Below are 27,852 nucleotides of genomic sequence, written 5' to 3'. Positions count from 1 at the left end.
TTGTACCGATCCCTACTAATGAAATGGCCAATCGGAAGCAAGTTAGAACCTTTTATTTACATTTATACAAACAAAACATTTATTTGATTGAATTTTCACATGTTGCGATATAATGCACAAAATATGAGGACTGTTTAATAAAAGTAAACAGACTGTGGTATCTACAATCATTTTATAACATAATAGTAATATTAATTTTTGAATATTTGATAAAATTACAAGAGCAAAATTAATACAGATTTCAGACACTATTTTCTGCAACTTTGCAATTGTCCAAGTTGTCTTTTATATGTAGTTGTATTATCGCTCATAAAATGATGATAATGAAGTTTAAGAAGTCAGTGAGAACACACACACAGGCTGTAACTATCAGGACAATGGACAGCCTGGCTCAAGAGCAAGGTGGTAACAAAGCATCATTACAAATTTTGGTTTGTGCTCGTGATCATATTCCCTGTGATAAAGCTTATATTTTCTTACTTATGTTTATCAAGGTGAAAGTACTAACACTGGAAATGGAATTGTTTCCACCTTTGCCATTGCGGGGTGTTTTACACTTTTACAAACCGGGCTACTGATCTTGCCATTTTTCTAATTTGAAGGGTTGATTTTGTGGCACTGTGCACAAGGGGAGCAACTGTGCTATGCTTGCAGGGGAAATCCCAGAATTGGGAAAGCAGACTCAAGTCAGTTTTTACTGGCTTGCAATCCTTTGCATTTTATGTGCTGGGGTATCTGCTGCTTTCATGCCTGCCTCATTAAGATCCCAGATTTGATGCACCAATATTTAAATGAATAACTATGGGATTTGTTCCAGGTATGCTACTTTTTCATTGCAAGGAAAGCTCCGTGAGCAATTGAACTCTTGAATAAGAATAGGCTTTTATGGGAGTTTTTTGGCAATATTCATTGTATCTATTTAGTATTGTTTTCATTCAGCATTTTTCCAGACTTCTGAAAAGTTTTTTATTAAACAAATTGCAGGGCAAATTTATTTTAAGTTCTTAATGCAATTTTATTTTTAAATGTCTCAAGTACAGTATTTCATGGTTGAAGGAGGATGAAAGGTGAAAGGAGGAATATCATGGACATCAGCAGGCCACAGAACATATCTGCAGTCCTTTGCATACCTACCTCTCAATGACCAGGGTCAGCAGGCAGTCAGTTGCACAGCTTTTCCATATGCAGCAAGGGCACCTGCCAAAAAACTTGGCGGCAGCGGGCAGTAAGGCCAAGTTCGGGCCCAAATAGAATGGTTACCACACATAAGGAGTTCATTCAGCCCATCGCGCCTGTGCTGGCTCTCTGCAAGAGTACTTCAGCTAGTCACACTCCCCCGCCCTTTCCCCAAAGCCCTGCAATTTTTTTTCCTTCAGGTACTTATCCAATTCTCTTTTGAAAGCCACGATTGAATTCGCCTCCACCACCCTTTCAGGCAGCGCATTCCAGATCCTAACCACTCATTGCCATTATTGTGATGGAACTGTAGCATTGGTCCCACAACTCTATTCGGAGCAAAGTATTTGATCTGGTGGGTAATTGATCACTGAGTTTTGAATTCAGGAACAAAGAATCAATGTCAATTCAAGTTTTGAAAATTGTGTGCATCAACTGTTTTGTGGTTTGCAATGAAAGGATTAAAATATTTATCTTTGGTTAGAATTGTAGCCTTCTTTGAATTTGTAATGATTTATTTAAACAACCAGAATCTGATAATCTCAGTTTCCCGTGAGGAAGAGCGACACGTGGAAATTTTTAACCATTTGCTGCTCATCTGTTTAAAGTGTCCTTGAGCTGAGCACTGCTCAGCTAATTGAAGTCCCAGTCTTCGTGAGAACAATACAGTAAACTGAAGGCCCAATGTTAGTTGGTGGGATGCACGCTTAGTCTCTGATGTTGCATGTGTTCCCACTAAGGGCAACACTGAACCAATTAATACAACAATAATATTAAATTTCATGTTGAACACGCATTCTGCCAAAGAGTTTAGCTGTTCCATTATTGAATTAACCCCTCTCAGCAGATAAGTTATTTGCTACTTAGTTATTTTAGCTTCCATCAGCAACCTGCTATCTGGTCTTTCCTTATAAGCTTATTAATAAGACCTACAAGGGTTTTCATCAGAAATAGATCTATTTTTAAAAAGTTCACTCCCTTGTACTTTTGGGTGAAGAACAAGGAGTAGCATATAAAACAAAATGACGGTTTCACTTTATGTCCTGACTTTTCACCAGATTTAATGCTCATCTCAGCTGTTGCCATTAAACAGCAAAAAACGTCTCTCTTGGTGTCATATCACACACTCACATGTTTGCTATTTGAACAGACAATTGGTAACATGAGCATCGAATGACAGCAATTTCAAAAATTTCCAACAATTTGTTTAAAAATCCCACAATAAAACTAATCAAGCTCGAGCGTTTGGGGAATCAGCATTCTTCTATTTTTTACATTCAGTTTTAAAGTTTTTATGACTGGTAGGATTGCAAGGAAGATATTCCATTCGGGAAGCCGAAGGGAACCCTATTGATTGTACATTCATTATCTCTAACTTTCTACACAATACAAAAGAAATAACATGATGAGTGTCAGAATAATACTCGAGCAGAATGCTGGGTTCCCATTGTGGGCTGCATGTTGCAGGGCATCTGTTGATAAATAAGATGAAAGTAGTAAGTTCCTCTTATCTTAACTTTTGAAATAAATAAAATAATTTATTACAATCAAAAATACTTAGCTGAATTAGTACAGTTTTCTTGGTCACAATTGTCACTCCCTCATTCATAGTCAATGGGAGGAAACTCTCTGCTTGATAAGCACAAACAAAGTGATCCGCCTGTCTTTTCTTTTGTTAAGCTGGTCTATTTTGGTCTTCCTTCATAACCTTAAATTATTTTGTCATTTCTAAATTAGTTTATGTGGGCTTTTTAAAGCTCAGTGCAGGCAGGACATATAGTACCAACAACTTTCAGAGTGCAACATTCATAAAACCCTCGGAAAGAATTACCTGTTTGCGGTTTAAAAAATAATCGCAGGATTCCTTGGGTTGCCAAGTAACAAGGGGCATGCCTCTTATTGCTTTAAAGTTTTTTTTTAATGTGGTGACCAACACAATTTTGGTTTTATTAATAATAATAACTTTTATTTACATAGCGCCTTTAACGTAGTAAAATGTCCCAAGGCGCTTCACAATAATTTTACAACACATTAGATATTGACCATTGAGGGAAAGAGAGAAAAAGCGTGAGAAGGAAGTGTAAAAAGAGGTTAAAGGCTCGGGTCTGAAGTGACAGACAACATGCGCACGCAGATAGACACAGGCGAAAAAACTTTCAAAAAAAGTAATTCAAATTACATTGTAAATACAAGCAACTCTCGATTATCTGGGTCCCTCAGAGATTGGGTTATTCCGGTTAAACGATTTTGCTGCTAGGGCAGTGCACGTCTCAGAGCTGAAATTTGACAGTGATAAAACCAACCACGAAGACTTAGTTCATGTTATCATAGCGTGAAAGTAATAAAATACATGACAATGGATTCATATCGTCTCGAAATTATAAATTATTTTATTATGTTAGCTTCATACTTCTGCCAGCTTCATACTTCTTTATAATTTCTAACTTCTGCTGAATGCGCAATACCTTTCGTTTCCTTTTAGTGCCTCCACAAAACATTTTAAATTGTGCACCTGACTGCTTGAACTGCTTTCAATGCTTGTGGCAGTTGCAAAGTGAGAAAGAAGTCCACATCTGCTTCAATTTATGTGCTTGCTAGTTGAAGTGATCGAGATTTTCATGTGTGTGACAGTTATTTAATGCCTGTGTCAGTTGCGAAGTGAGAAAGGAGTGCACGCCTGAGTCAATTTATGTGTGATTGACATTTGAAGTGATCGAGATATTCACATGTGCGACAGTTTTTAAAAACGCCGTTATAGCGGGTTTTCCGTTAGATCCGTGTACGGATAATCGAGAGTTGCCTGTAATACAATGAGGAGTATACAATAGTAAAATCAGTACAATAAAGATTAATTATAGTTAAACAAAATTAAATAATATATACCATAATTATAAATTAATTAAAATTAGAAAGTCAGCAATTGAATCAATTTAAATCAGTTATTAGCTTTCTTTAAAATTCATTCCCTGTCCAGTGATCCAATTAATCTTGAAGAACCAATCACTGTCCTCCATCCTTGTGATGTCATAATTTTATTACTTTTTACTTCTCATTTTATCCTCTTGATAGGATCTATAATAGCTCCAGGCTTGAGCTGCCTCCGTTGTCAGGGAGACGCCGATGTTTAAATCTCCCTCCAGCTGCTCCAGGCTCGAGCTGCCTCCATTGTTATGGAGACACTGATGTTTAAATCTCCCTCCAGTTGCTCCAGGCTCGCGTTGCCTCCGTTGTCAGGGAGACACTGGTGTTTAAATCTCCCTCCAGCTACTCCAGGCTTGCGTTGCCTCCATTGTCAGGAAGATGCTGATGTTTAAATCTCCCGCTGCCTCTGTTGTTTTACAGGCAAATATCTTCTGCACTGCTTAGTTTTAGTCTATGTTCAGTTAATTTTGCTGGTGCTTAGAAATGCTAGGTGCCGAATGGCCAACAAGGAACTGAATTGCAGAGGCAGACAGATTCCAGAGTCAGAAAGCAAAAGAAAGAAAAAAAGGGGGAAGGAAACAAAACTGTATACTGAAGAGAGTGAAAAAGATAGAAAATTAGAACAGCAAAAGAGGGGTGGCAAGAAGACGATACAGATTTTCTGTACATGGACGAGTTGCAATTTATATGGTGCCATTAACATGAAGAAATGATCCAAGGCACTTATATCCTGGAACTCCCTACCAACGTTCCCTGTAAGCTGCGTTTTGTTCTGCACGGCCTGCTTCTTTTAATGCGAGGCTCCTTTAAATCTCTGTGCATGCGCGGTATTTACAGTGTAAAAAACAATGAGTGGCCTGCACGGGACCTTTCAGATTACAGTGCGGTTACGCACGTGCACCTTAGGGGGAACATTTCTCTGTACCCAACAGAATTGTGGAAGCACCTTTGCCACATGGACTGCAGTGGCTCACCCACCACCTTCTCAAGGGCAACGAGGGATGGGCATCCCATGAACACATTTTCTTTTAACTTTTGAATTTTGAAGCTGGCAGAATGTCCCTAATTTACCTCATGCCTTGCCAGTCATGCCCACATCTTGAGAATAAACCAAAAAAAGTGCAAAGCTTTTGTGGGAGCAAGAATAAAACTTAGTAATGACGAATTTAGTCAAAGAGATGAATTTTGAGAGTTTTGAAGGAAGGGGTGGGGTGACTGATAGAGAGGTGCAGGGGTTTGGGGAGTGAATTCCGGAGAGCAAGCCCAAGATGGTTTAAGACTCTACCACCAATTTTGATCTTCACTGCTCCCACCTCAGAGCTTTTCATGTTATGCATGAGTTTAGGACTATGCATGAATTGACAAAATGTGCCCTCCATGGGCAAAGCTCTGTACTGGCTGTGTTGAAGATGATAATTTATCTTCAAAAGATTATTTAGGTGGATCTTTCAACTTTGGCAGGGATACAAAATGGGAGGTAGTGGGTCAGACCTGTTATACATCATGACCGATATTCCTTTGTATTGAAGTTGGTGGAAAGGCAAATGGGTGGGGTGTATTATGGGCGGTCAATCCGATAATGCCCGTTCTACTCACTGCAAAAGTTGAAAGTTCAGCACGCTGTCACTTATTTTATCCAGAATACAAAACTGTTAACATTATTAGTGTCTGAACAACACTATAGCATAGTGCTGAATTCCCACATTTGATGGTGTTTCTTTGTTGCTGAGCAACTGTTTAAAAATACGATGGGGATGGTAAGTTCCTTATATAATAAAGACTGAAATAAAATGACTTAATTGTAATCAAAATTGCTTAGTAGAATTAGGTAATAGTTTACTTTTTCCACAAATATTTAATACTTTGTGGTAGTTACAATGTATGGAGATTCCAGAGTCAGAAGGGGGAGACAAGAGTGTGAGTGTGTGTGAGGGAAAGAAAGGGAAGAGAAAGAAAGACTTTCATAGTAGAAGAGCAATAAAGAAGAAAAATAAAATTGAACAAAATTTAAAAATCAGGCTCAGAAAAGTGAAAAATACAGAGCAAGGAAATGAGTGTGTGCAGTGAAAAGATTTCTTGCTATATAGAAACATAGAAAATAGATGCAGGAGTAGGCCATTCGGCCCTTCGAGCCTGCACCACCATTCAATAAGATCATGGCTGATCATTCACCTCAGTGCCCCTTTCCTGCTTTCTCTCCATACCCCTTGATCCCTTTAGCCGTAAGGGCCATATCTAACTCCCTCTTGAATATATCCAATGAACTGGCATCAACAACTCTCCGCCATAGAGAATTCCACAGCTTAACAACTCTCTGAGTGAAAAAGTTTCTCCACAGCTCAGTCCTAAATGGCTTATCCCTTATCCTTAGACTGTGTCCCCTGGTTCTGGACTTCCCTAACATCGGGAACATTCTTCCTGCATCTAACCTGTCCAGTCCTGTCAGAATTTTATGTTTCTATGAGATCCCCTTTAATTCTTCTAAACCTCAGTGAATACAGGCCCAGTCAATCCAGTCTCTCCTCATTTGTCAGTCCTGCCATCCGGGGAATCAGTCTGGTGAACCTTCGCTGCACTCCCTCAATAGCAAGAACATCCTTCCTCAGATTAGGAGACCAAAACTGAACACACTATTCCAGGTGAGACCTCACCAAGGCCCTGTGCAACTACAGTGAGACCTCCTTGCTCCTATACTCAAATCCCCTAGCTATGAAGGCCAACATGCCATTTGCCTTCTTCACCGCCTGCTGTACTTGCATGCCAACTTTCAATGACTAATGTACCGTGACACCCAATTCTCGTTGCACCTCCCCTTTTCCTAATCTGCCACCATTCAGATAATATTCTGCCTTTGTGCTTTTACCACTAAAGTGGATAACCTCACATTTATTCACATTATACTGCATCTGCCATGCATTTTCCCATTCCCCTAACCTGTCCAAGTCACCCTGCAGTCTCTTAGCGTCCTCCTCACAGCTCACATCATCACTTAGCTTAGTGTCATCTGCAAACTTGGAGATATTCCTTCATTTAAATCATTAATGTATATTGTAAGTAACTGGGGTCCCAGCACTGAGCCCTGTGGCACCCCACTAGTCACTGCCTGCCATTCTGAAAAGGACCCGTTTATCCCGACTCTCTGCTTCCTGTCTGCCAACCAGTTCTCTATCCACGTCAGTACATTACCCCCAATACCATGTGCTTCAATTTTGCACACCAATCTCTTCTGTGGGACCTTGTCAAAAGGCTTTTGACAGTCCAAATACATCACATCCACTGGTTCTCCCTTGTCCACTCTACTAGTTACATCCTCAAAAAATTCCAAAAGATTTGTCAAGCATGATTTCCCTTTCATAAATCCATGCTGACTTGGACTGATCCTGTCACTGCTTTCCAAATGCGCTGCTATTTCATCTTTAATAATTGATTCCAACATTTTCCCCACTACTGATGTCAGGCTAACTGGTCTATAATTACACGTTTTCTCTCTCCCTCCTTTTTTAAAAAGTGGTGTTACATTAGCTACCCTCCGGTCCATAGAAACTGATCCAGAGTTGATAGACTGTTGGAAAATTATCACCAATGCATCCACTATTTCTAGGACCACTTCCTTAAGTACTCTGGGATGCAGACTATCAGGCTCTGGGGATTTATCGGCCTTCAATCCCATCAATTTCCTGCCTAATAAGGATTTCCTTCAATTCTTCCTTCTCACTCGACCCTCGGTCCCCTAGTATTTCCGGAAGGTTATTTGTGTCTTCCTTCGAAGCAGTTCTCATCTCCTGCTCAACACATTCATGACAAAAGGGGAAATTTAGCCATGATCCTGGCTATTTAATATTTATTCACCTTGTTTTTTTTCGAATGTATAAATTAACCATGTTTTTAAAAACTTTGTGCTTTTTAATTTTAAATCTAAATTTCCCAAGATGAGTTATTACTGGGGAAAAGAAGTTTAAAGATGAAAAAATTGTTTAAAAAAGCTTTAATTTTGGATATCTTATTTTGAGTGGTAGGCAGGTAAGAGGTGAATAAAAGCAGGAAATTCATTATGGACAGGAGGGAGGAGACTCCAGACCAGAGAGAGCGAGAGAGAGTAGAATGGCAGTCACTGGGAATCTGGGAGAAAGCAAATGGGTGAGGAGGAGCTTGCGACAAAGGGACAGATGTCACTATCAATAGATAAAGAACAATTTCTTACTTTGTATCTCTGGCTTGGGCTTGGGTTCTGTTCCTAGTGCTGGTTTTGTCTCCAGTTCAACCCTTGTCCCAGGCTCAAACTTTGGAGCTGGCTCTGTCCCTGGCTCCAGTTTTGGCTCTGGGTCTGTCTCCTGTTTTATCTCTGGCTCTGTTTTTAGCTTTGGTTTTGTTTCTGGCTCTGTGGTTGGTTCCAGGCTTGTCTCTGGCTCTGGATTTATCTCCTGTTTTGTTTCTGGCTCTGTGGTTGGCTCCAGTTTTGTCTCTCGCTCGGAGGTTGGCTCCATTTTTGGCTCTGGCTCTGGCTCTGGCTGTGCCTCTGGCTCTGCCTCCAGTTTTGGCTGAAACTGTGGATCTGGCTCCAGCTCTGGCTCCAGCTCCTCTAGGTCAGATGCTGCAAAAGACATTTTAGAAGCAACTATTAAGTTTATCTAAAAGTATTTGTTCTCAGTAACTGTAATTTACAATGCCCAAACTAAGGCCCCAAGTTTCCACACGCTACAAAACGGGCGCCCCTCCGAGCTGGGTGCCCGTTTTTCGTGCCAAAAACGGTGCCGGAAAAAAAACGCGTGATTCTGGAGCGCCCTGCAGCTCCATGTCTGCTTGGCGCGGCGCCCAGGGGGGCGGAGCCTACCACTCGCGCCGATTTTGTAAGTGGGAGGGGCTGGGTACCATTAAAATTAGTTTTTTTCCCGTCGGCAACCCTGCGCGTGCGCGTTGGAGCGTTCGCGCACGCACAGTGTGAAGGAAACATTGGCACTCGGCCATTTTTGTAGTTCTTTGTAGCTGTTTAATTTTTGAACATTTTTTAATAAAAGCACATTGCCATCAGCACATCAGCACTGAGGCTTCTTGCAGCAGTGAGAAGGCTGCAGGAAGCCTCAGAAAGTTGAGGCAGTCATTTCCCGACGGCCTCCCCCCCCCCCCGCGGGAATGGCTGCTGAACTTGTGAGGCTTCCTACAGCCTTCTCACTGTCTCCTTCCCCCCCCGCCCGCCGTCTGGAACAGCTTCCTCCCCCCCCCCCCCGCGGGAACGAACGGCTTCCTCCTCCCCCCCCCCCCGCGGGAACGAACGGCTTCCTCCTCCCCCCCCCCCCCCGCGGGAACGAACGGCTTCCTCCCCCCCCCCGCCGTCGGGAACGAACGGCTTCCTCCTCCCCCCCCCCCCCCCGCGGGAACGGCTGCCTCAACTTGTGAGGCTTCCTGCAGAATTCTCCCTGGCTGAAGCACTTTCACACAGGTAGGAAGATGGTTTATTTAATCTTTTCTTTGCTTATAAATTTTTATTCAGGTTGGATTTATTTGTATAATATTTGTATAAGTATAAGTAAGGATTTATTATAGAATTTAATGACTTCCCTTCCCCCCCCCTCCCCCTCCACCTCGTTCTGGACGCCTAATTTGTAACCTGTGCCTGATTTTTTAATGCGTAGACAAGGTTTTTTCAGTTCTACAAAAATCTTCACTTGCTCCATTCTAAGTTAGTTTGGAGTACGTTTTCACTGTGGAAACTTTGAAATCAGGCGTCAGTGGCCGGACACGCCCCCTTTTGAAGAAAATATTCTGTTCCAAAGTGGAACTGTTCTAACTGACTAGAACTGCAGAAAAAAAAATGTGGAGAATTGCGATTTCTAAGATAGTCCGTTCTCCACCAGTTGCTCCTAAAAATCAGGCGCAAATCATGTGGAAACTTGGGCCCTAAGAGTTGTAACAACATTTAAAAAAAATATATATACATATTAATATTTCACAATCACATGAATAAATGTATCCAATGAATTGTCTTTTGTGCTTTTAAATGCATTTACTAAAGTTTCTGACCCTCCAAAGGAAAGGTTGCCTACAATCAGCACCAGAAAATTAGCAATGGGGGGGACCACCATGAAGGAAGACCCTGACTCTGCAGGAAGAACAGGCTACTTATATTCTAGACTAATGCAAATGAGAATCTGTAGGAGAGGGCAAAGTTGAAAGGAAGCTGAATGCAAGGTAAAGCTTATCAGAACTCCTAACTTTATGCACTTTCTCAAGGTATTGTGATGCCCTTAGACTCAGCAACTTCAACACACCAGAGCAAAAGCTCTACCATATACAGTTGAATGGTGGACAACCAGGCAATTAACAGGAGAAAGAAGCTCCATGAAAATGCCCATCTTTAACCCTGGTAGAGCCCAGTATATTCATGCAAGAGACAAGATGAAAATATTTACAAGTCTCTTTAGCCAAAAGTGATGAGTGAATGATCCTTATATGACCTCCTCCCAAGATCCTCATCCTCATAGATACAAGTGTTCAGCCAATTTGGTTCTCTATATGTTACGTTAAGAGGCAGCTGTGTTCACTGAACACAGCCAAGGCAATGTGGCCTGACAACACTCCAGCTATAGTGTACAGATCTGTACACCAGAGCTACCTGCTCCTTTAGCAAGCTGTTCCAGCAAAGTTGTGACTCTGGCATTTACCTGACCGTATGGAAGATTGCCCATGTATATCTTATCCACAAAAAACAGGATAAAACTAACATGGTCAATTACCACCCTATCAGCTTCTTTCCAATTATCAGCTAAGATGATGGAAGGAGCCATCAAGTGAAACCTATTCACCAATGACCTGCTTACCAATATTCATTTGGCTTCCAACAGAACCACTCAGCTCCAGACCTCATCAAAGTCTTTATGCAAATATAGACATGAGCTGAATGCCAAAGGAGGTGAGAGTTGCTATGCTTGCCATTAAAGCAGCATTTGAACAAGTATTACATAAAAGAACCTGAGCAAAACTGAAGTCAATGGGGGTCAAGGAGAAAATCCTCCAGTGGCTGGAGCCATATTTGACACAAAGGAAAAAGGTCGTGGTTTTCAGAGGTAAGTCATTCATAGTCCCAGGACATCAATGAAGGTGTTCCTCAGAAAAGTGACTTCAGCTCAACTTCAGCTGCTTCATCAATGACCTTTGTCTACCAAGTAAAATTAGGAATGGGGCTGCTCCATCACCACCATCACCACAATGATTGCAGCAGTTCAAGGAGAAGGTCCACCACCATCTTTTCATGGTAACTTGGGATGGGCAATAAATGTGGCCTTGCCACCAACATCCTACCCATGAACAAATAAAGAAACCTGTTGAATTTTGAAGCTGGAAGAAAGTCTCTAATTTATCTCTTACGCTTTGTTGACCATTAAAAAAAATGTAACTATTGTAATTGGTAACAGAGGAGTCAATTTTAACTCAGTGCCTAGAGTGTCTCAAACAGGTGGTACATCCAGAAGTTATGAAGGAATCGAAGCCTGTCCAATTTCAACAACCAAGCATCATTTAGATTTTTAAAATCTATCTCCAGCCCATGCTATCAGGAATAAAGTTAGGGGTGGCAAACAGGAACAGGAATTGGGATGGGTCCTGAACACTGCCAGGGACCCAAGGTAAAGGGTCCCAGGATAAAGTACGTAAGGTGGGAAGGGTTGCTGAACAGATGCTGGTCGCAGGAGAGAGAGATGCAAGCTGGAATGGAGGAGCCCAAGTATCATAGAATCATAGAAATTTACAGCACAGAAGGAGGCTATTTTGTCCCATGGAGTCCGCGCCGGCTGACAACGAGCTATCCAGCCTAATCCCACTTTCCAGCTCTTGGTCCGTAGCCTTGTAGGTTACGGCACTTCAAGTGCATATCCAAGTACGTTTTAAAATGTGGTGAGGGTTTCTGCTTCTACCATCCTTTCAGGCAGTGAGTTCCAGACCCTCACCACCCTCTGCATGAAAAAAATTCTCCTCAAGTTCCCTCTAAACCTCCTACCACTTACTTTAAATCTATGCACCTTGGTTGTTGACCCCTCTGCTAATGGAAAAAGGTCCTTCCTATCCACTCTAGACCCCTCAGAATTTTATACACTTCAGCCTCCTCTGTTCCAAAGAAAATAAACCTAGCCTATCCAATCTTTCCTCATAGCTAATATTCCCCTGTCCAAGCAACATCCTCGTAAATCTCCTCTGTACCCTCTCTAGTGCAATCACATCTTTCCTGTAATGTGGTGACCAGAACTGTACACAGTGGCCTAACTAGTGTTTTATACGGTTCAAGCATAACCTCACTTCTCTTGTATTCTATGCCTTGGCTAATAAAGGCAAGCATTTGCAAGTAAGACAAGCATGCCTTCTTAACCACCTTATCTACCTGGCCTGCTACATTCAGAAATCTGTGGACAAGGTCTCTTTGTTCCTCTACACTTCTCAGAACTCCTAACTTTAATGTGTTTTCCCTTGCCTTGTTAGCCCTCCCCAAATGCATTACCCCATACTTTTCGGGATTGAGTTCCATTTGCCACTGCTCCACCCATCTGACCAGTTCATTGATATCTTCCTGCAGTCTACAGCTTTCTTCTTCAATATCAACCAGACAGTCAATCTTTGTATCATCTGCAAACTTCTGAATCATACCCCCAACATTCAAGTCTAAATCAGTGATATATACGACAAAAAGCAAGGGACCTAGTACTGAGCCCTGCGGAACCCCACTGGAAACAGCCTTCCAGTCACAAAAACACCCACCAACCATTACCCTTTGCTTCCTGCCTCTAAGCCAATTTTGGATCGAACTTGTCACTTTGCCTTGGATCCCATGGGCTTTTACTTTTGTGACCAGTCTGCCATGTGGGACCTTATCAAAAGCCTTGCTAAAATCCCTATATCTACTACATTAAATGCACTACCCTCATCAACCCTTCTTGTTATCTCCTCAAAAAATTCAATCAAGTTAGTCTGAGACGACCTTCCCTTAAATCCATGCTGACTATCCTTGATTAATCCGTGTCTTTCTAAGAATTTTCCCACCACCGAGGTTAGTCTGACTGGCCTGTAATTACTCGGTCTATCCCTTTCTCCTTTTTTAAGCAAGGGTACAATGTTAGCAGTCCTCCAGCCCTCCAGCACCACACCTGTAACCAGAGAGGATTGGAAAATGATGGTCAGAGCCTCTGCTATTTCCTCTTTGCTTCACTTAACTTAATGGGATATATTTCATCCGGGCCTGGCGATTTATCCACTTTCAAGGCTGCTAAACCCCTTAATATTTCCTCTCTCACTATGTCTATTTCATTTAATATTTCACACTCCTCCTCCCTGATTGCAATGTCTGCATCACCCCTCTCTTTTGTGAAAACAGACGCAAAGTATTCATTAAGAACCATACCCACGTCTTCCACCTCCACACACAGGTTACCTTTATGGTCTCTAATAGACCCTACTCTTTCTTTAGTTATCCTCCTGCTCTTAATGTACAAGTTGAACCTCTCTTATCTGGGACTCCCTTATCTGGCACCACCCCTCGTCCGGGACCACTCCCAGCTGCTGGGTGGCGCATGCACAGAATGTGACTGTCAAAATCCTACTTACCAATATAATCTTTCTCCTCAATTGGCTGCCTCCTACTCATCGCCCTGCTGGAACTTCTGCAGCCACAGTCCTCGGGCTGGCCACTCCTCGCCACAGTGCTCCTTCCGGGGGTGTCGGGCTGACTTTTCGAGGCCTGCCGGGGCCCGTCGATTCTTCAGGGCTCTTCGGGGCCCACTGGGGCCCATCGACTCTTCTGTGCCGGTCGGCCCGCCGGTTCTTTGAGACCCCCTGCACATTGATATTCTGACTAACTGACTGACAGTTCGTCCAGCCAATCGGCGTACACACACATTTACCCCAGCAACAGCACTTAAAGGCGCAGTCCACCCAAACACATGACCACCCCTCATCCGGCAAAACTCCTCGTTCGGGACAGGCCAGGTCCCGAGGGTGCTCGGATAAGGGAGGTTCAAGCTGTATTTATAAAACATATTTGGGTTTTCCTTGCTTTTACTAGTAAAAATGTTTTCATGCTCTCTGTTTGCATTCCTAATTTCCTTTTTAATTTCACCCCTGCACTTTCTATAGTCCTCTAGGGTTTCTGTAGTATTGAGCCTTCGATATCTGTCATAAGCCTCCTTTTTATTCCCTTATCCTAGCCTGTATGCCCCTTGACATCCAGGGGGCTCTAGATTTGTTAGTCCCACCCTTTTTCTTTAAGGGGACATATTTGCTCTGAACCCTCAGGATCTCCTCCTTGAATGCCCCCCACTGCTCTGACATTGATTTACCTTCCAGTAGCTATGTCTAGTTCACTTTGGCCAAATCACCTCAGCTTAGTAAAATTGACTTTCCCCCAATTAAGAACTTTTATTCCTGGTCTATCTTTGTCCTTTTCCATAACTACCCTAAATCTCACTGAATTATAATCACTAGCACCAAAATGCTCTCCCACTGATACCCCTTCCACCTGCCCAGCTTCATTCCCTAAAACTAAGTCCAGAACCATCCCCTCCCTTGTTGGGTTTGTTACATACTGGCTAAAAATGTTCTTCTGAATACATTTTAGAAATTCAGTACCCTTTCACACTAATTCTATCCCAGTTGGGTAGTTGAAATCCCCTACTATTACCGCCCTATAATTTTTGCACTTCTCAGAAACGTGCTTGCATATTTGCTCTTCTATCTCCCTCTGACTGTTTGGAAGTCTATAGTAGACTCCAAGCAGTGTGATCGCCCCTTTTTTGTTCTTCAATTCAATCCATTTGATGATCCTTCCAACATACAATCCCTCCTCACAGCTGTAATTGTTTCTTTAATCAATACTGCGACACCCCCACTTTTTTATTCCCCTCTCTATTCCATCTGAAAACCCTGTAACCAGGAATGTTGAGCTGCGATACCTGCCCTTCTTTCAGCCATGTCTCAGTAATATCATACTCCCACATGTCTATCTGTGTCCTCAGCTCATCTACCTTATTCCCTAGACTCCTTGCATTGAAGTATATACCATTTGGCACTGTCAAATTCCCTTGTTGTCCATTTTCTAGCCTGTTTCCTCTGCCTTCCAAATTCACTTTCTAATTTTCTGCTTTCCAATACCAGTTTTGCTTCTCTCCTTTTTTTAATCTACTCTCCATGGTTCCCATCCCCCTGCCAAGTTAGTTTAAACCCCCCCGCGATGATATTGGTCCCAGTTCTGTTGAGGTGTAACCCGCCTGGCTTGTACAGGTCCCACCTCCCCCAGAAATGGTCCCAATGCCTCAGGAATCTAAAGCCTTCCCCCCTGCACCATTTCTCCAGCCACACATTCATCCACTCTATCCTCCTATTTCTATACTCACTAGCACATGGCACTGGGAGTAATCCGGAGATTTCTACCTTTGAGGTCCTGATTTTTAATCTCTCTATTAGCTCCCTAAAATCTGACTGAAGGACCTCATCCCTCTTACTACCTATGTCATTGGTACTGATATGGATCACAACCCCATCCCTCAGAATGTCCTGCAGCTGCTCAGTGACATCCTTAACCCTAGCACCAGGGAGGTAACCTACCATCCTGGAGTCATGTCTCTGGCCGCAGGAATGCTTGTCTGTTCCTCTAACTATCAAATCCCCTACCACTATTGCTCTTCCACTCTTCTTCCTCCCCCCCCCCCCCACCCCCGTGCAGCTGAGGCACCCGTGATGCCATGGGCTTGGCTCTGGCTGCACTCCCCAGAGGAACCATCGGCCCCACTACTACTCAGAACAGAATACTGGATGTAGAGTGAGATGCACCCAGGGGACTCCTGTACTACCTGTCTAGTCCTTCTCTTCTGTCTGGCAGTCAACCATTCCATCTCTGCCTGCACACTCTTAAGCTGTGGGGTGACCACCTCTAGAAACATGCTATCCATGAAGTTCTCAGCCTCGTGGACGCACTGCAGTGTCTCCAGTCGCTGCTCAAGCTCTGAAACCCGGAGCTCGAGCTGCTGCAGCTGGTGACACTTCCTGCACACATGGTCGTTCAGGCTGCGAGAGGCGTCCAGGACTTCCCACATGGCACAGGTTGTGCATTGCACAGGACTGAGCTGTCCTGCCATGCCTCTATTTAATATACTATAAACTTACTTATCAGAAATAACATTAAAACTAAAAGAAAAAACACTCACCAGCTACTCACCAATCAGGTCCTTCCCCTGTACCCATGTACTCTTTGTGGAACACTCTTTTTCCATGAATAAGTAACATATAGGTCACATCTGCACAGAATTCTGTTACGGTACAGCTGTTGGGGTTGGCCCCTTGTGGGACTCCTGAATGCCAAAGTTAAAATGCTCTTGCAGCGCCAATGATGTCATTGGGCCGAGACTTTTAGATTTTAAGTTAGTTGCCTGCAGAGTAAATCTTGGCCGACTTCAAAGTCAATCAAGATAAAATGTCCAGGAACACTCCCTTCACTGCTCCCAAATTGTTGGACTAATAGGGAATATCATTTGTAATGTTCTTCAGTGTGTATTAAACAATCACACGCAGATGGAACAACTGAGAATGCTGTGAGAGCAAAGAGGTAGGATCTGCTGTCTCAGAAACAAGGTCAGACTGCAGGAAACAGCTCAGACTCTGACTCTAGCTCCAGGTCACACTGTAGATGGGTGGATCTTGATTCTGGTGTACCCTCAGTGCTGTTCCAAGATAGCAGGTCTGGTAAAAACCCAGAAATAGACCCAATAAAATTTAAATGGATGGAAGATCATTGGGTGTGTACTCCTGAATTCTCAAAACATAATCTTGGCAGACAAGGTTTCCTGTCGGGAGAGTCAGCCCTTGTAGAATCAGCCCTTGGATCTAACTAACTTAAATCAAAAGTATTGTATAAAAAAATACTCACTACAAAGGTTGTCAATGCACTTGGATTCAGCTGGGCATTTAGTGCATGGAGTCCCCTGTTCATATGGTTTTTGTCCAATTACATTCCCTCTGCAAATTGAAATATCATGAAAAAGTTTGAGTGGTTTGGCAAATTCTCTGACAAACACATTACAGAAAGAAACTCCACTCTCAGCACTTCAGGGCTATATTTCCTTCAAATGTGGCATCATAAAGCACCAGAATACAGTAATTTTACAGAAGTACTCAAATGGAGTTACGTATTTCCAGCTACAGTGTTAACACAACATGTAAAGAATTACTTCAGTATCATAGCATTAGATAACCTTGCAGAATTTAACTGTAAACCAGCAGTATTTAATGCAAAAATCCCACTCATACATGATATATTCACCTAGAAGTGCTAGAAATGGCTATATGTAGAGATTTCAGTAATATTTATACTTACGGAGGTAAATAGTTGCATACCAGAATAGACATGTTTTTTATATCCATGCCTTTTAGTTCATCACAATCGTGACTAGCACAGCCCACTTTGTCACTATTTGCCCAGACAAGCTGCAGATATCAAATAACCACAAAAATCAAGATATGAATTTGAAAAGCGTTATGACATCAGATGCAGTTACCAACAATAAACTTTAAATATAATGCTGTAAAATTAACTAAGACTAATATTTTCAGTCACGATTAAAATGTTTTCCCACACCAATTCAATATGTAGCTGCAATAAGTTGCTGATCACTTATAGTGTAGCCCTGGGTTTGCTAGCAGCTCCCACCGCGCAAGTAGCACTATCAAATACCAAGTCATAACAAACATAATGATCAGCTTAGGGGGGGGTCGGAGAGACATTTCCCTGAGTTTTCTCCTAAATCAGCCGAAGGATCTTTCTCTTTTTTTTGTCTCTTCCAGCTGATTATGTGGCTGACGGTTGCCAAGAGGGCAATAGATGGGGCTCACAGTGTGCGCAAATTACACCCTGACAGTATAGGATAGGCTCAACAGACCAACTGGTCTTTTCCTGGCCTTCAATTTTATATATTTGTAAATATTTAGTCAGACAGTTGGCTATGTCTTTATTTCATTTTTTTATTTCCAATGTGCTAATCATTTCCCCCTCCTCTCCCAAAGCTACTGATTTATGTTGAGGTATGATTCCATAGACACCTGCAGCACATTGGCACCACTCCCAAGTGTGGGCCTTACATAAAGTACCAAAATCTTACTGACCCTGGAGGGCATCATAGCTAAACTCTGTCACATTCTCTATCAATAATCACAGACTCATTTTCTAGCTGGGGTTATTGGCTATTAATCATGGATAGACCTATTTTAGGTCAGGTTGCTAAAGGCAGTGGTAGTACCCCAAATGAGATTAAATAAATTAGCACAACATGGGAATCAAACCTAAGCCATTGGCTCAGTGCTTCACTCGGCAGTGTCTTGTCTCAGTGGGAGAGCTACATCTATATCATGGACTAATAGTAAATGTGTTTTTTTTTTCTGGTCCTGAGCTGTCAGTCAATGTACTGGGAACTTGCAAGTGGATTTGTGTTTCAAGTTTGATCAGTGCCAATTTACTCTGCAGACGATCAAGGGTCCCATGAGGATTATAGTGAGGGGGCAGGGCAGGGACAGTGAAATTAAGAGGAACAAAGTGAAATTAACGTTAAAAGACAATTCGGGAATGGGACTGTTTAATATTGCAGTGATTCATTTTTGAGACCTTCGTACTATCCAAAGGTGTGAAACTTTCTTTGTTTGTAAGTGCTGTGCAGATTATAACTAAAATTGGTTCTACCAATCTCAGGAAGCACAGTTACAATGGAAGATGTTAAATATGTTCTGGAATCAAACCAATAACTGAGATATATTGATTCTGAGAATTAAACTAAAATATCGTACCTGCGTATAGTGTCCACACAATTTCCCTGGAGTACATTCCATAGTCTCATATGTATAATGTGCAATTTCTAAATACCATTTCTCCACTGCTTTTTCCGGGTCGAGTGGGCGAGTAGTCGCGAATAAATTTTCCCCGGTTTCGCCTCTGTCTTTATTGTGTCCCCATGTACATTCGCGTGCATAGTTAACAGCCATTTCTTCCAAGTCTTTGTCCCATTTCTAAAAATGAACGAATTCATGAGTAAGCAAACATATATGAAAGTATCGAATCGTTAGATTGTAAATCGTCCATTTAAGCTTGAAGTTAAATTGAGTTCAGTCAAATAGAATAAAATCAGTCATAATCGAAGGAGGTATATATATGTGTTGAAACTAATTAGTATTCAAAAATGTGTAAATCAGAGCAAGAGATTGATGTGCAAGACCCGCATGGTACAATACATTGTGATGTTGGGTTTATTTCTGTAATACCTTGCGTCATCTAGGACATTTCTGCCGTAGGCCACCGACTGCAAGTGCACATTACTCCTGGTCCCTGTATAGCACATGGACAAATAAACAACGCAAGCCCTTGGGAAACCGAACCGTTTGTAGGTTTTGAGAACGGAGGTCGGAGGTGCGGCAAACAGCAGCTGCTTCTGCTCACCGACAATTCAGTGGAGCTTACACTCATCAGAAGCAGGCTGCTGTAAAAGAGAGTTACTATTCCCACCCCAACGCTGCTCTTTGGGAACCCAGCACAAAAGTAAAAGTTCTAAAATAAAGTTGCAAACTAAGCAAATGAGCTAGAAAGACCGAACCAAAGTGTTTTACAGCCAATGAAGTACTTTTGAAGTGTAGTCACTGTTGTAATGTTGGGAAATCTGGCAGCCAATTTGCAAACAGCAAGGTCCTGCAAACAACACTGAGATAAATGATCAGATGAACAGTTTTAGTGATGTAAAAAATGCTGGAAATCCCAGCGGGTCAGGCAGCATCTGAAACGTTAACTCACTTTCTCTCCACAGATGCTGCCTGACCCGCTGAGGTTTCCAGGATTTCCTGTTTTGATTTCAGATACCAGCATCCACGGTATTTTGCTTTTGTGTAGTTTTAGTGATGTATGGGGTATAACTTTTACATAGAAACATAGAAAATAGGTGCAGGAGTAGGCCATTCGATCCTTCGAGCCTGCACCACCATTCAATAAGATCATGTCTGATCATTCACCTCAGTACCCCTTTCCTGCTTTCTCTCCATACCCCTTGATCCCTTTAGCCGTAAAGGCCATATCTAACTCCCTTTTGAATATATCCAATGAACTGGCATCAACAACTCTCTGCGGCAGGGAATTCCACAGGTTAATAACTCTCTGAGTGAAGAAGTTTCTCCTCATCTCAGTCCTAAGTGGCCGAACCCTTATCCTTAGACTGTGTCCCCTGGTTCTGGACTTCCCCAACATCGGGGACAATCTTCCTGCATCTAACCTGTCCAGTCCTGTCATAATCTTATATGTTTCTATGAGATCTCGTCTCATCATTCCAAACTCTTAGAGTCCTCCTCACACCTCACACCGCTACCCAGTTTAGTGTCATCTGCAAACTTGATATTACACTCAATTCCTTCATCTAAATCATTAATGTATATTGTAAAGAGCTGGGGTCCCAGCACTTAGCCCTGTGGCACCCCACTAGTCACTGCCTGCCATTCTGAAAAGGACCCATTTATCCCGACTCTCTGCTTCCTGTCTGCCAACCAGTTCTCTATCCATGTCAGTACATTACCCCCACTACCATGTGCTTTGATTTTGCACACCAATCTCTTGTGTGGGACCTTGTCAAAAGCCTTTTGAAAGTCCAAATACATCACATCCACACATTCTCCCTTGTCCACTCTACAAGTTACATCATCAAAAAATTCCAGAAGATTTGTCAAGCATGATTTCCCTTTCATAAATCCATGCTGACTTGGACCAATCCTATCACTGCGTTCCAAATGCACTGCTATTTCATCTTTAATAATTGATTCCAACATTTTCCCCACTACTGATGTCAGGCTAACCGGTCTATAATTACGCATTTTCTCTCTCCCTCCTTTCTTAAAAAGTGGTGTTACATTAGCTACCCTCCAGTCCATAGGAACTGATCCAGAGTTGATAGACTGTTGGAAAATGATCACCACTATTTCTGTGACCACTTCCTTAAGTACTCTGGGATGCAGACTATCAGGCCCCAGGGATTTATCGGCCTTCAATCCCATCAATTTCCCTAACAAAATTTCCCATCTAATAAGGATATCCTTCAGTTCCTCCTTCTCACTAGACCCTCGGTCCCCTAGTACTTCCGGAAGGTTATTTGTGTCTTCCTATGTGAAGACAGAACCAAAGTATTTGTTCAACTGGTCTGTCATTTCTTTGTTCTCCATTATAAATTCATCTGAATCCGACTGCAAGGGACCTACTTTTGTCTTTACTAATCTTTTTCTCTTCACATATCTATAGAAGCTTTTGCAAAGTTTTTATGTTCCCGGCAAGCTTCCTCTCATATTCTATTTTCCCCCTCCTAATTAAACCCTTTGTCCTCCTCTGCTGAATTCTAAATTTCTCCCAGACCTCAGGTTTGCTGCTTTTTCTGGCCAATTTATATGCCTCTTCCTTGGATTTAATACTATCCTTAATTTCCCTTGTTAGCCACGGTTGAGCCACTTTCCCCGTTTTATTTTTACTCCAGACAGGGATGTACAATTGTTGAAGTTCATCTATATGATCTTTAAATGTTTGCCATTGCCTATCCACCTTTAACTATCATTTGCCAGTCTACTCTAGCCAATTCATGTCTCATATCATCGAAGTTACCTTTCCCGTTCAGGACCCTAGTCTCTGAATTAACTGTGTCACTCTCCATCTTAAGAAAGAATTCTACCATATTATGGTCATTCTTCCCCAAGGGGCCTCGCACAACAAGATTGTTAATTAGTCCTTTCTCATTACACATCACCCAGTCTAGGATGGCCAGTCCTCTAGTTGGTTCCTCGACATATTGGTCTAGAAAATGATCCCTAATACACTCCAGGAAATCCTCCACCACCGCATTGCTACCAGTTTGGTTAGCCCAATCTATATGTAGATTAAAGTCACCCATGATAACTGCTGTACCTTTGTTACACTCATCCCTAATTTCTTGTTTGATGCTGTCCCCAATCTCACTACTACTGTTTGGTGGTCTGTACACAACTCCCACTAGCGATTTCTGCCCTTTGGTATTCCGCAGCTCTACCCATACCAATTCCACATCATCCAAGCTAATGTCCTTCCTTACTATTGCGTTAATTTCCTCTTTAACCCACCTTCTTTTCCTTTCTGTCTATCCTTCCTGAATGTTAATACCCCTGGATGTTGAGTTCCCAGTCTTGGTCACCCTGGAGCCATGTCTCCATGATGCCAATTATATCATATTCATTAATTGCTGCCTGTGCACCAGGAGAACTCCATTGAGTTTCTTCAAATAGTGCCATGCTTTTTTAAACATCTACCTGAAAAAGCAGACAAGGCTTTGGTTTTTGAAAGATACCTCAGACAGCTCAGTACTGGAATGTTAGCCTCCATTATGTGGTCAAGTCTCTGTAGGGGTTCTTGGGCCTATGATCTTCTGACACAGTGGCGAGAGTACCACCCTGATCCAAGGCTGACACATGATGTCAGGTATCATATTGCAAAGAAAATTCATTTTGACAGCTGTTATGTATGTAAACATTATCAATGTGTAAGATTGCCACCAGGAGATGCATCTATGGGAGACCCAAGGGTCACCTACAAACCCTGGGCAAGCCGATATAAAAGGCAGTCTACCATGCTGCCTCCTCACTCTGGAGTTTCAATAAAGAGACCAAGGTCACAACAGTTTGAGCTTACGATATGCAGTCTTGTGGAGCTATTCCAAACATAACAATTGGCGACAAGTAGCAGATCACAAACTTTCACGCAGTTATGGCTGCCGTTGGTATTCTTGAGAGATTTGTTGAGGGTGATGATTCAGAAGTCTTCGTTGAGTGTCTTGACCAGTACTTCGTGGCCAATGAGCTGGAAAAGGCGGAAACCATGATCAAGCGCAGAGCGATTCTCCTCACCGTTTGCGGGTCCACGATATATGGCCTCATCAAAAATCTGCTAGCACCAATGAAACCAATGGACTAGACAGATGAAGAGTTGTGCAAGCTGATTCGGGAGGAGAGCATTAAGATCTAATCTTGTGGAGTTATTCCAAACATAACAGCAGCAACCTTTTTTCGAATATTTCTAATTTCTCTTCTGACTGTATGAGCAAACATGGGGTAAATTTCCACATATCTCGCTCTCCAGCACTATCATTGAGTCCAAAGCTGTTATGATATTACCCAACTGCCTGCCATTGATGAGTTAAAATTTCCTTCAGTTCAGTGTCAGGAAAACTAAAGCTATCCTGTTGAAGGGTTCTTGCTAGGACCTATGCATCTCTGACTGCAACTCCACCATTCTTCCTGTCTGCCAATCAGACTGAATCCTGCTCCACACTCTGTTTGACCCTGAGCTTAGCTTTTTATTCCATACCTAGTCCATTTCCAAGTCTGCATTCTTCCACATCCAGATCATTACACCATTATGCCACCCCATTGTTGTTGCAACATAGAGAGTAACCTTGATCCACTCAGATATTCATTTTCCTCTGTGAAAGATTGTGGGCATGGTGGACTACCTTACATTGAAGACATTGTTCCAGCTGCCAGGAAACCAGGGGCCAAAATTGCCCTTCTCCTTAAGGCTTGTATCACTGCAAATCAGCGGCTATGTTGTAGATGGAATGGCCGCTGCTAGCCCAATTGCCCTCCCGAGTTTTCCCAGTGGTGCCCCGATCCACCCCAGTATCGCTCTGCTGCTGCCAATCCATGGTAAGTGCGTCATCACCGTGCGCACCGCCAATCTACCTCCCTCCTCCCACAGCGACATTCCCCTTTGAAAATCTTCGGACCGAACGCCTGGCAATGCAAAAACCTGTTTTGTCCTGGTGCTCTAATGAGGTTGAGGCCTTCTGCAATGGCGGTGTGGCTTCTCTTAAAGGGGAGGATGCACTGCCACCATGTTTTTTTTGTCAGCCGACTGCCAAGTCGGCCCGACAATTCGGCCGGGCCACCAACAGGCAGCCTGGCACCTCCTCTTGCGTGCCAGACCACTGGCCCGGCTGAAACCCTCCTTGGTGGCCCAATGGGCCAAATTTTTAAAATCACGAAGGCTCGCCCCTTTAAGTGACAGGGAGAGCCATGGTGACGTGGTGCCATGATGACATTATCACGGCGGTCACTCCGCACCCCCCCAACTTCCACCCCTCAGGTTTTGCGACCACCGCGTAAACGTCCCTCAAGTGTTGTCACGGCCCTCATTAAGAGCAACTTCTGGTCCAAGGGGAAAAAAACAACAAAGAGCGGAATGTCACTCAAGAGTTGGCCTGAACCGCTGCTGCAGTAAAAACCATTCAAACGGGGTGCATGCTCCCTGCTTTGGGCGAGGGGCAATTTCTACCCCTGAGTATTCACGTGTCTGATATGGTGAGCTGGACATTGAGAGATTGGAATTCTTTCCCACTGATGTACTTGATAGCATTAATCAGGGGTGCCATATGGCCAAGTGGGTGCAATCTATTAGTTCTTGAACTTTTGGGAATTACAGCACTCTGTAAAATTTCAGTACCCTATCATGCTGCCATCAGCTCTAGGTTGTTCTACAACATATGCACAATTTGCATTTTTTTCATGTGCGCACAGATTGGCAAATGTTATTGTTGTGCCCACTGTTAATCGGGAATGATCCTGTCGCATAAAAATTTAGGGCCATTATGATCTGCGCAGCCACTGACAGTGCTATGGTGAATGGAGCAGGCTGTCGGTCAGGTTGCAGTATGTGGCAGTATTCATTGATGGCTTCCTTTGTGAAGCACAGTCTCCACAAGCACTAGTCTTGGATAGCTGGAGGTAGGAGGACCTTGGTTTGAGGTTGGGATATCAACAAGTGGTACCTTGCACCTCCGGTTATGCCTGTTCAACTTGGCCTCCCTCCATTACTCCTTCGCTTCCTCCTCCAAAAATTAAACAAAAAAATAGTTTCCCCTCTGGAAAATAAATTACAACCTTGTTGGAACTGGGAAAAGGGGGCTTCGTTTTACCAGAACTGGGATGGGTCTTGGGATTTGTTGAGTGGGATATCAGAATTCTGGGAACACTAGAGGGGGAGGTTCTAGGAGCACTGGAATAAATAGGAGAGGAATCCGTTGATGGGGGTGGTGGCATTTGAGCAGGAGTTGTCAGGGTCTGAGAGCATTTGAAAGTTTCTATTACTAGGAAACTGTGGGATTATAGGCTAAGGAATTATGAGTGCTGAGAGGGGCTTGTGGGTGTGGAGGGAAGTCTGGAGAGCACACTTCTGTGGTCCAACAGAACTAAGAAGAATGCTTGGAGCACTGGGGAGGAGCAGTCGAGCAGTGTTGGCAGTTCCTGGTAGCTGGCAGTATGCTGGGAGCAGTGTCAAGCTGCCTTATGGGAAAGGGAGGCGCTGCACAATGGGACAATTGGCCCCTTTTGATACTTCAGACCTGAACCCCCCCGCATATGCTCAAAATGCAGAGATCGCATGCTGGGAAATTCCTCAAACTGTAATGCTCAGAATGCACAGATGTGATTTAGAAGTCTTGGTAAAAGTATCCAGTTGAAGTTGAATGTGAAAGAAGCTGATGCCTTGTAGTCACATTTTTAATGAAGCTATCAAAACACACAAGCGCGAATTGAATGGATATAGTTACTGATATGAAATATGTCATGTTTATTTCGCTTAAAACTTTACTTTGTACATTACTAATTTCAGTTACTGAGAAAAAAGGCAGACTTTTTTTTTGGGGGGGGGAAACATTTTGCGTGATTTGATTGGTTCGTCAATAAATCATGATGTTGACACAGGAATATTGAATGTGAAATGTAGAAATAGGAATTTACAATGGGAAAAGTTGGCATAAAAGTGTGACCCAAAAAATGACAGCAACAAGTTAAGTTTGTGGACAGGAAATGCACATAGACATAATTTATATCTTATTAAAATAATTATCCAAATTGGCGGAGAAATAGACTTTCTATAAACCTGTTAATAACAATTGCTGGACTCTTTAAATCTAATTCCATCTTGTCCCTTACCACCGAACCCATTTTATTTGGATCAACCAGGGCAGCATTGATGAAATGGGTTTAAGTTGTCACGACAGCATTACCATCGCCCTTTTTAAGTTGGGCACCTTTAGTGCCAGCTGGAATAGTGACAGAAAACTAGAACAGTGACACAATCTAGGTGACGGATACCCGCCCCATTTCCTGCCCCCAAAAGACCCAGGCATCCAATTGGTATGTGGGTGACCCTTGCCCATACTCCTGTTTCCATACATTAGTCCGGGGGTTCAACTCTCACAAATGGAAGAGAATGTTTTTCACAGAGAGATGTCCAGTTTATCCCACTGGCTGGGATTGTCCACGTTTTTGAAAATAATCTGCTCTCTACTCATGCCCCCAGCCCCAACCCACCAAAACACAGAAAAGTTGAGGAATTCATGCGATGTCTCGATTTTTTTTAAAAACTGTTGGAATGTTATATATTTGTTTCAAGTCGTAATTCGAATCATTGATTACTTTCTCTGAAACGATATCATTATATGTAGAGGGATAAAGTAGAGGGCACCTTTGTCAGAATGATCACAGTGTAAAAAATGTTATACCCGAGTATAAAAGTTTAGATAATTAGCGATTTTGTTGTGGATCTGCTAGACAATTCGATTATTTCCCCTTCCCTAATTGCATTCTTCTTGCAAAAGTTTGCAAATATGTCTAAATTTTCAATTCCGTATCACCAGCTCAATATTAATATATATGCGAGTGAACTGCTACTGCTAGCCTCAAGGACTACAATGTAGCAAAACAGAGACCTTTCCTTAAACTCTAAAGGAATCAAGCCCCTTACCATTCTCAGCATGTAGGATGCATCAGATGCCTCAGAGCGATACTTATTGTGGGCAGTAACCACAGCGTCCTTCTCTATTTCGGTCAGAGCGCGGGTCGACTCGGTGAATGTTAGAGAAAGGAGCAGCAGCAGCACTTTCAAGGATCCGGCTGCCATCCTTCCTAGCAGATCCTGTGACAGCTCGGGAGCAGCTCGGCTGGACTTTATAGGTGGGGGCTCCCAGTCAGAGCACAAAGGAAACGAAACGCAATGCTTATGCCTATAACCGTGGAAACGATGACGCGACCACTTTATTTTGCTGTGCAGTTTGAATACTGAAGCTGCTGCAAGTTTATACTGATTCTTGGTTCCAAAAACAATTGACGTGTAATAGGAAATAAGGAATGAAAGAGAGAGCACTCGGGGAAATCTTGGTGGACTGGGAGGGGGACCAGGTCATAATCCCCAAGAAAATTCATAAATCTACATCTAAAATGCAGTTCCCAATTCTGTGTCCCAGTGGGACGCCACAGGACGGTTATATTCAGACAATGTTCACTCATTTTATTGGCGGATCTTACCGAGGTGTAGATGGGATACCAGCTCAACTCTGGGTTGTATGGGATCAGTAAAAGTGTGAGATGAGCACAAGACAGACCATATTCTGAATGGATTACAAATATTACAAGAGATGCGCAACATGTCCTCCCCAACCAGAGATAACCGAAGGAAAACTAAAGACATAATTATAAATGAGAAGTCCTAAACAGGCGAAAAAGGCCAACAAATCACTGGAGATAGATGACATTTAACTACGTGTGCTGAAAGAGATTGGGAAGGGCATTTGTGAAGCATTGACAATCCATGTAAAGTAATGGAATAGATTATGAATATCCTTTAGAATACTTAAGCTTCTGCAAATTTATAGTGATTTTTGGTTATCTAGTATCAGCCAACATAGATTTGTA

General features: G+C 42.7%; 1 protein-coding gene across 1 annotated transcript; it reads right to left on the bottom strand.

Moving 5' to 3' along the window:
- Positions 1 to 249: 249 nt before the first annotated feature.
- LOC139228236 (peptidase inhibitor 16-like) lies at positions 250 to 27,061 on the bottom strand. Its single transcript, XM_070859416.1, has 6 exons — positions 26,906 to 27,061; positions 18,904 to 19,122; positions 17,444 to 17,553; positions 16,997 to 17,085; positions 8,300 to 8,689; positions 250 to 2,648 (listed from the first exon to the last, which is right to left on the bottom strand). Exons 1-6 carry the CDS (start codon positions 27,059 to 27,061, stop codon positions 2,548 to 2,550), a joined length of 1,065 nt encoding a protein of 354 aa, XP_070715517.1. The 3' UTR covers positions 250 to 2,547.
- Between the last annotated feature and the right edge of the window lie 791 nt (positions 27,062 to 27,852).

The sequence above is a fragment of the Pristiophorus japonicus genome, chromosome 17 (genome assembly GCF_044704955.1).
Source record: "Pristiophorus japonicus isolate sPriJap1 chromosome 17, sPriJap1.hap1, whole genome shotgun sequence".
NCBI lineage: Eukaryota > Metazoa > Chordata > Chondrichthyes > Pristiophoridae > Pristiophorus > Pristiophorus japonicus.
This window is presented reverse-complemented; position numbering and strand designations above follow the sequence as displayed.

What these genes read in the sequence shown, in the direction of transcription:
- LOC139228236 (XM_070859416.1), bottom strand. Translation starts at nt 27,061, where the DNA reads ATGGCAGCCGGATCCTTGAAAGTGCTGCTGCTGCTCCTTTCTCTAACA. An exon ending in TGTGTGGACACTATACGCAG is followed by an intron (nt 17,554 to 18,903) that starts GTACGATATTTT and finishes TGATATCTGCAG; the next exon opens with CTTGTCTGGGCAAATAGTGA. An exon ending in GCCCAAGCCAGAGATACAAA is followed by an intron (nt 2,649 to 8,299) that starts GTAAGAAATTGT and finishes ATTTATCAACAG; the next exon opens with ATGCCCTGCAACATGCAGCC.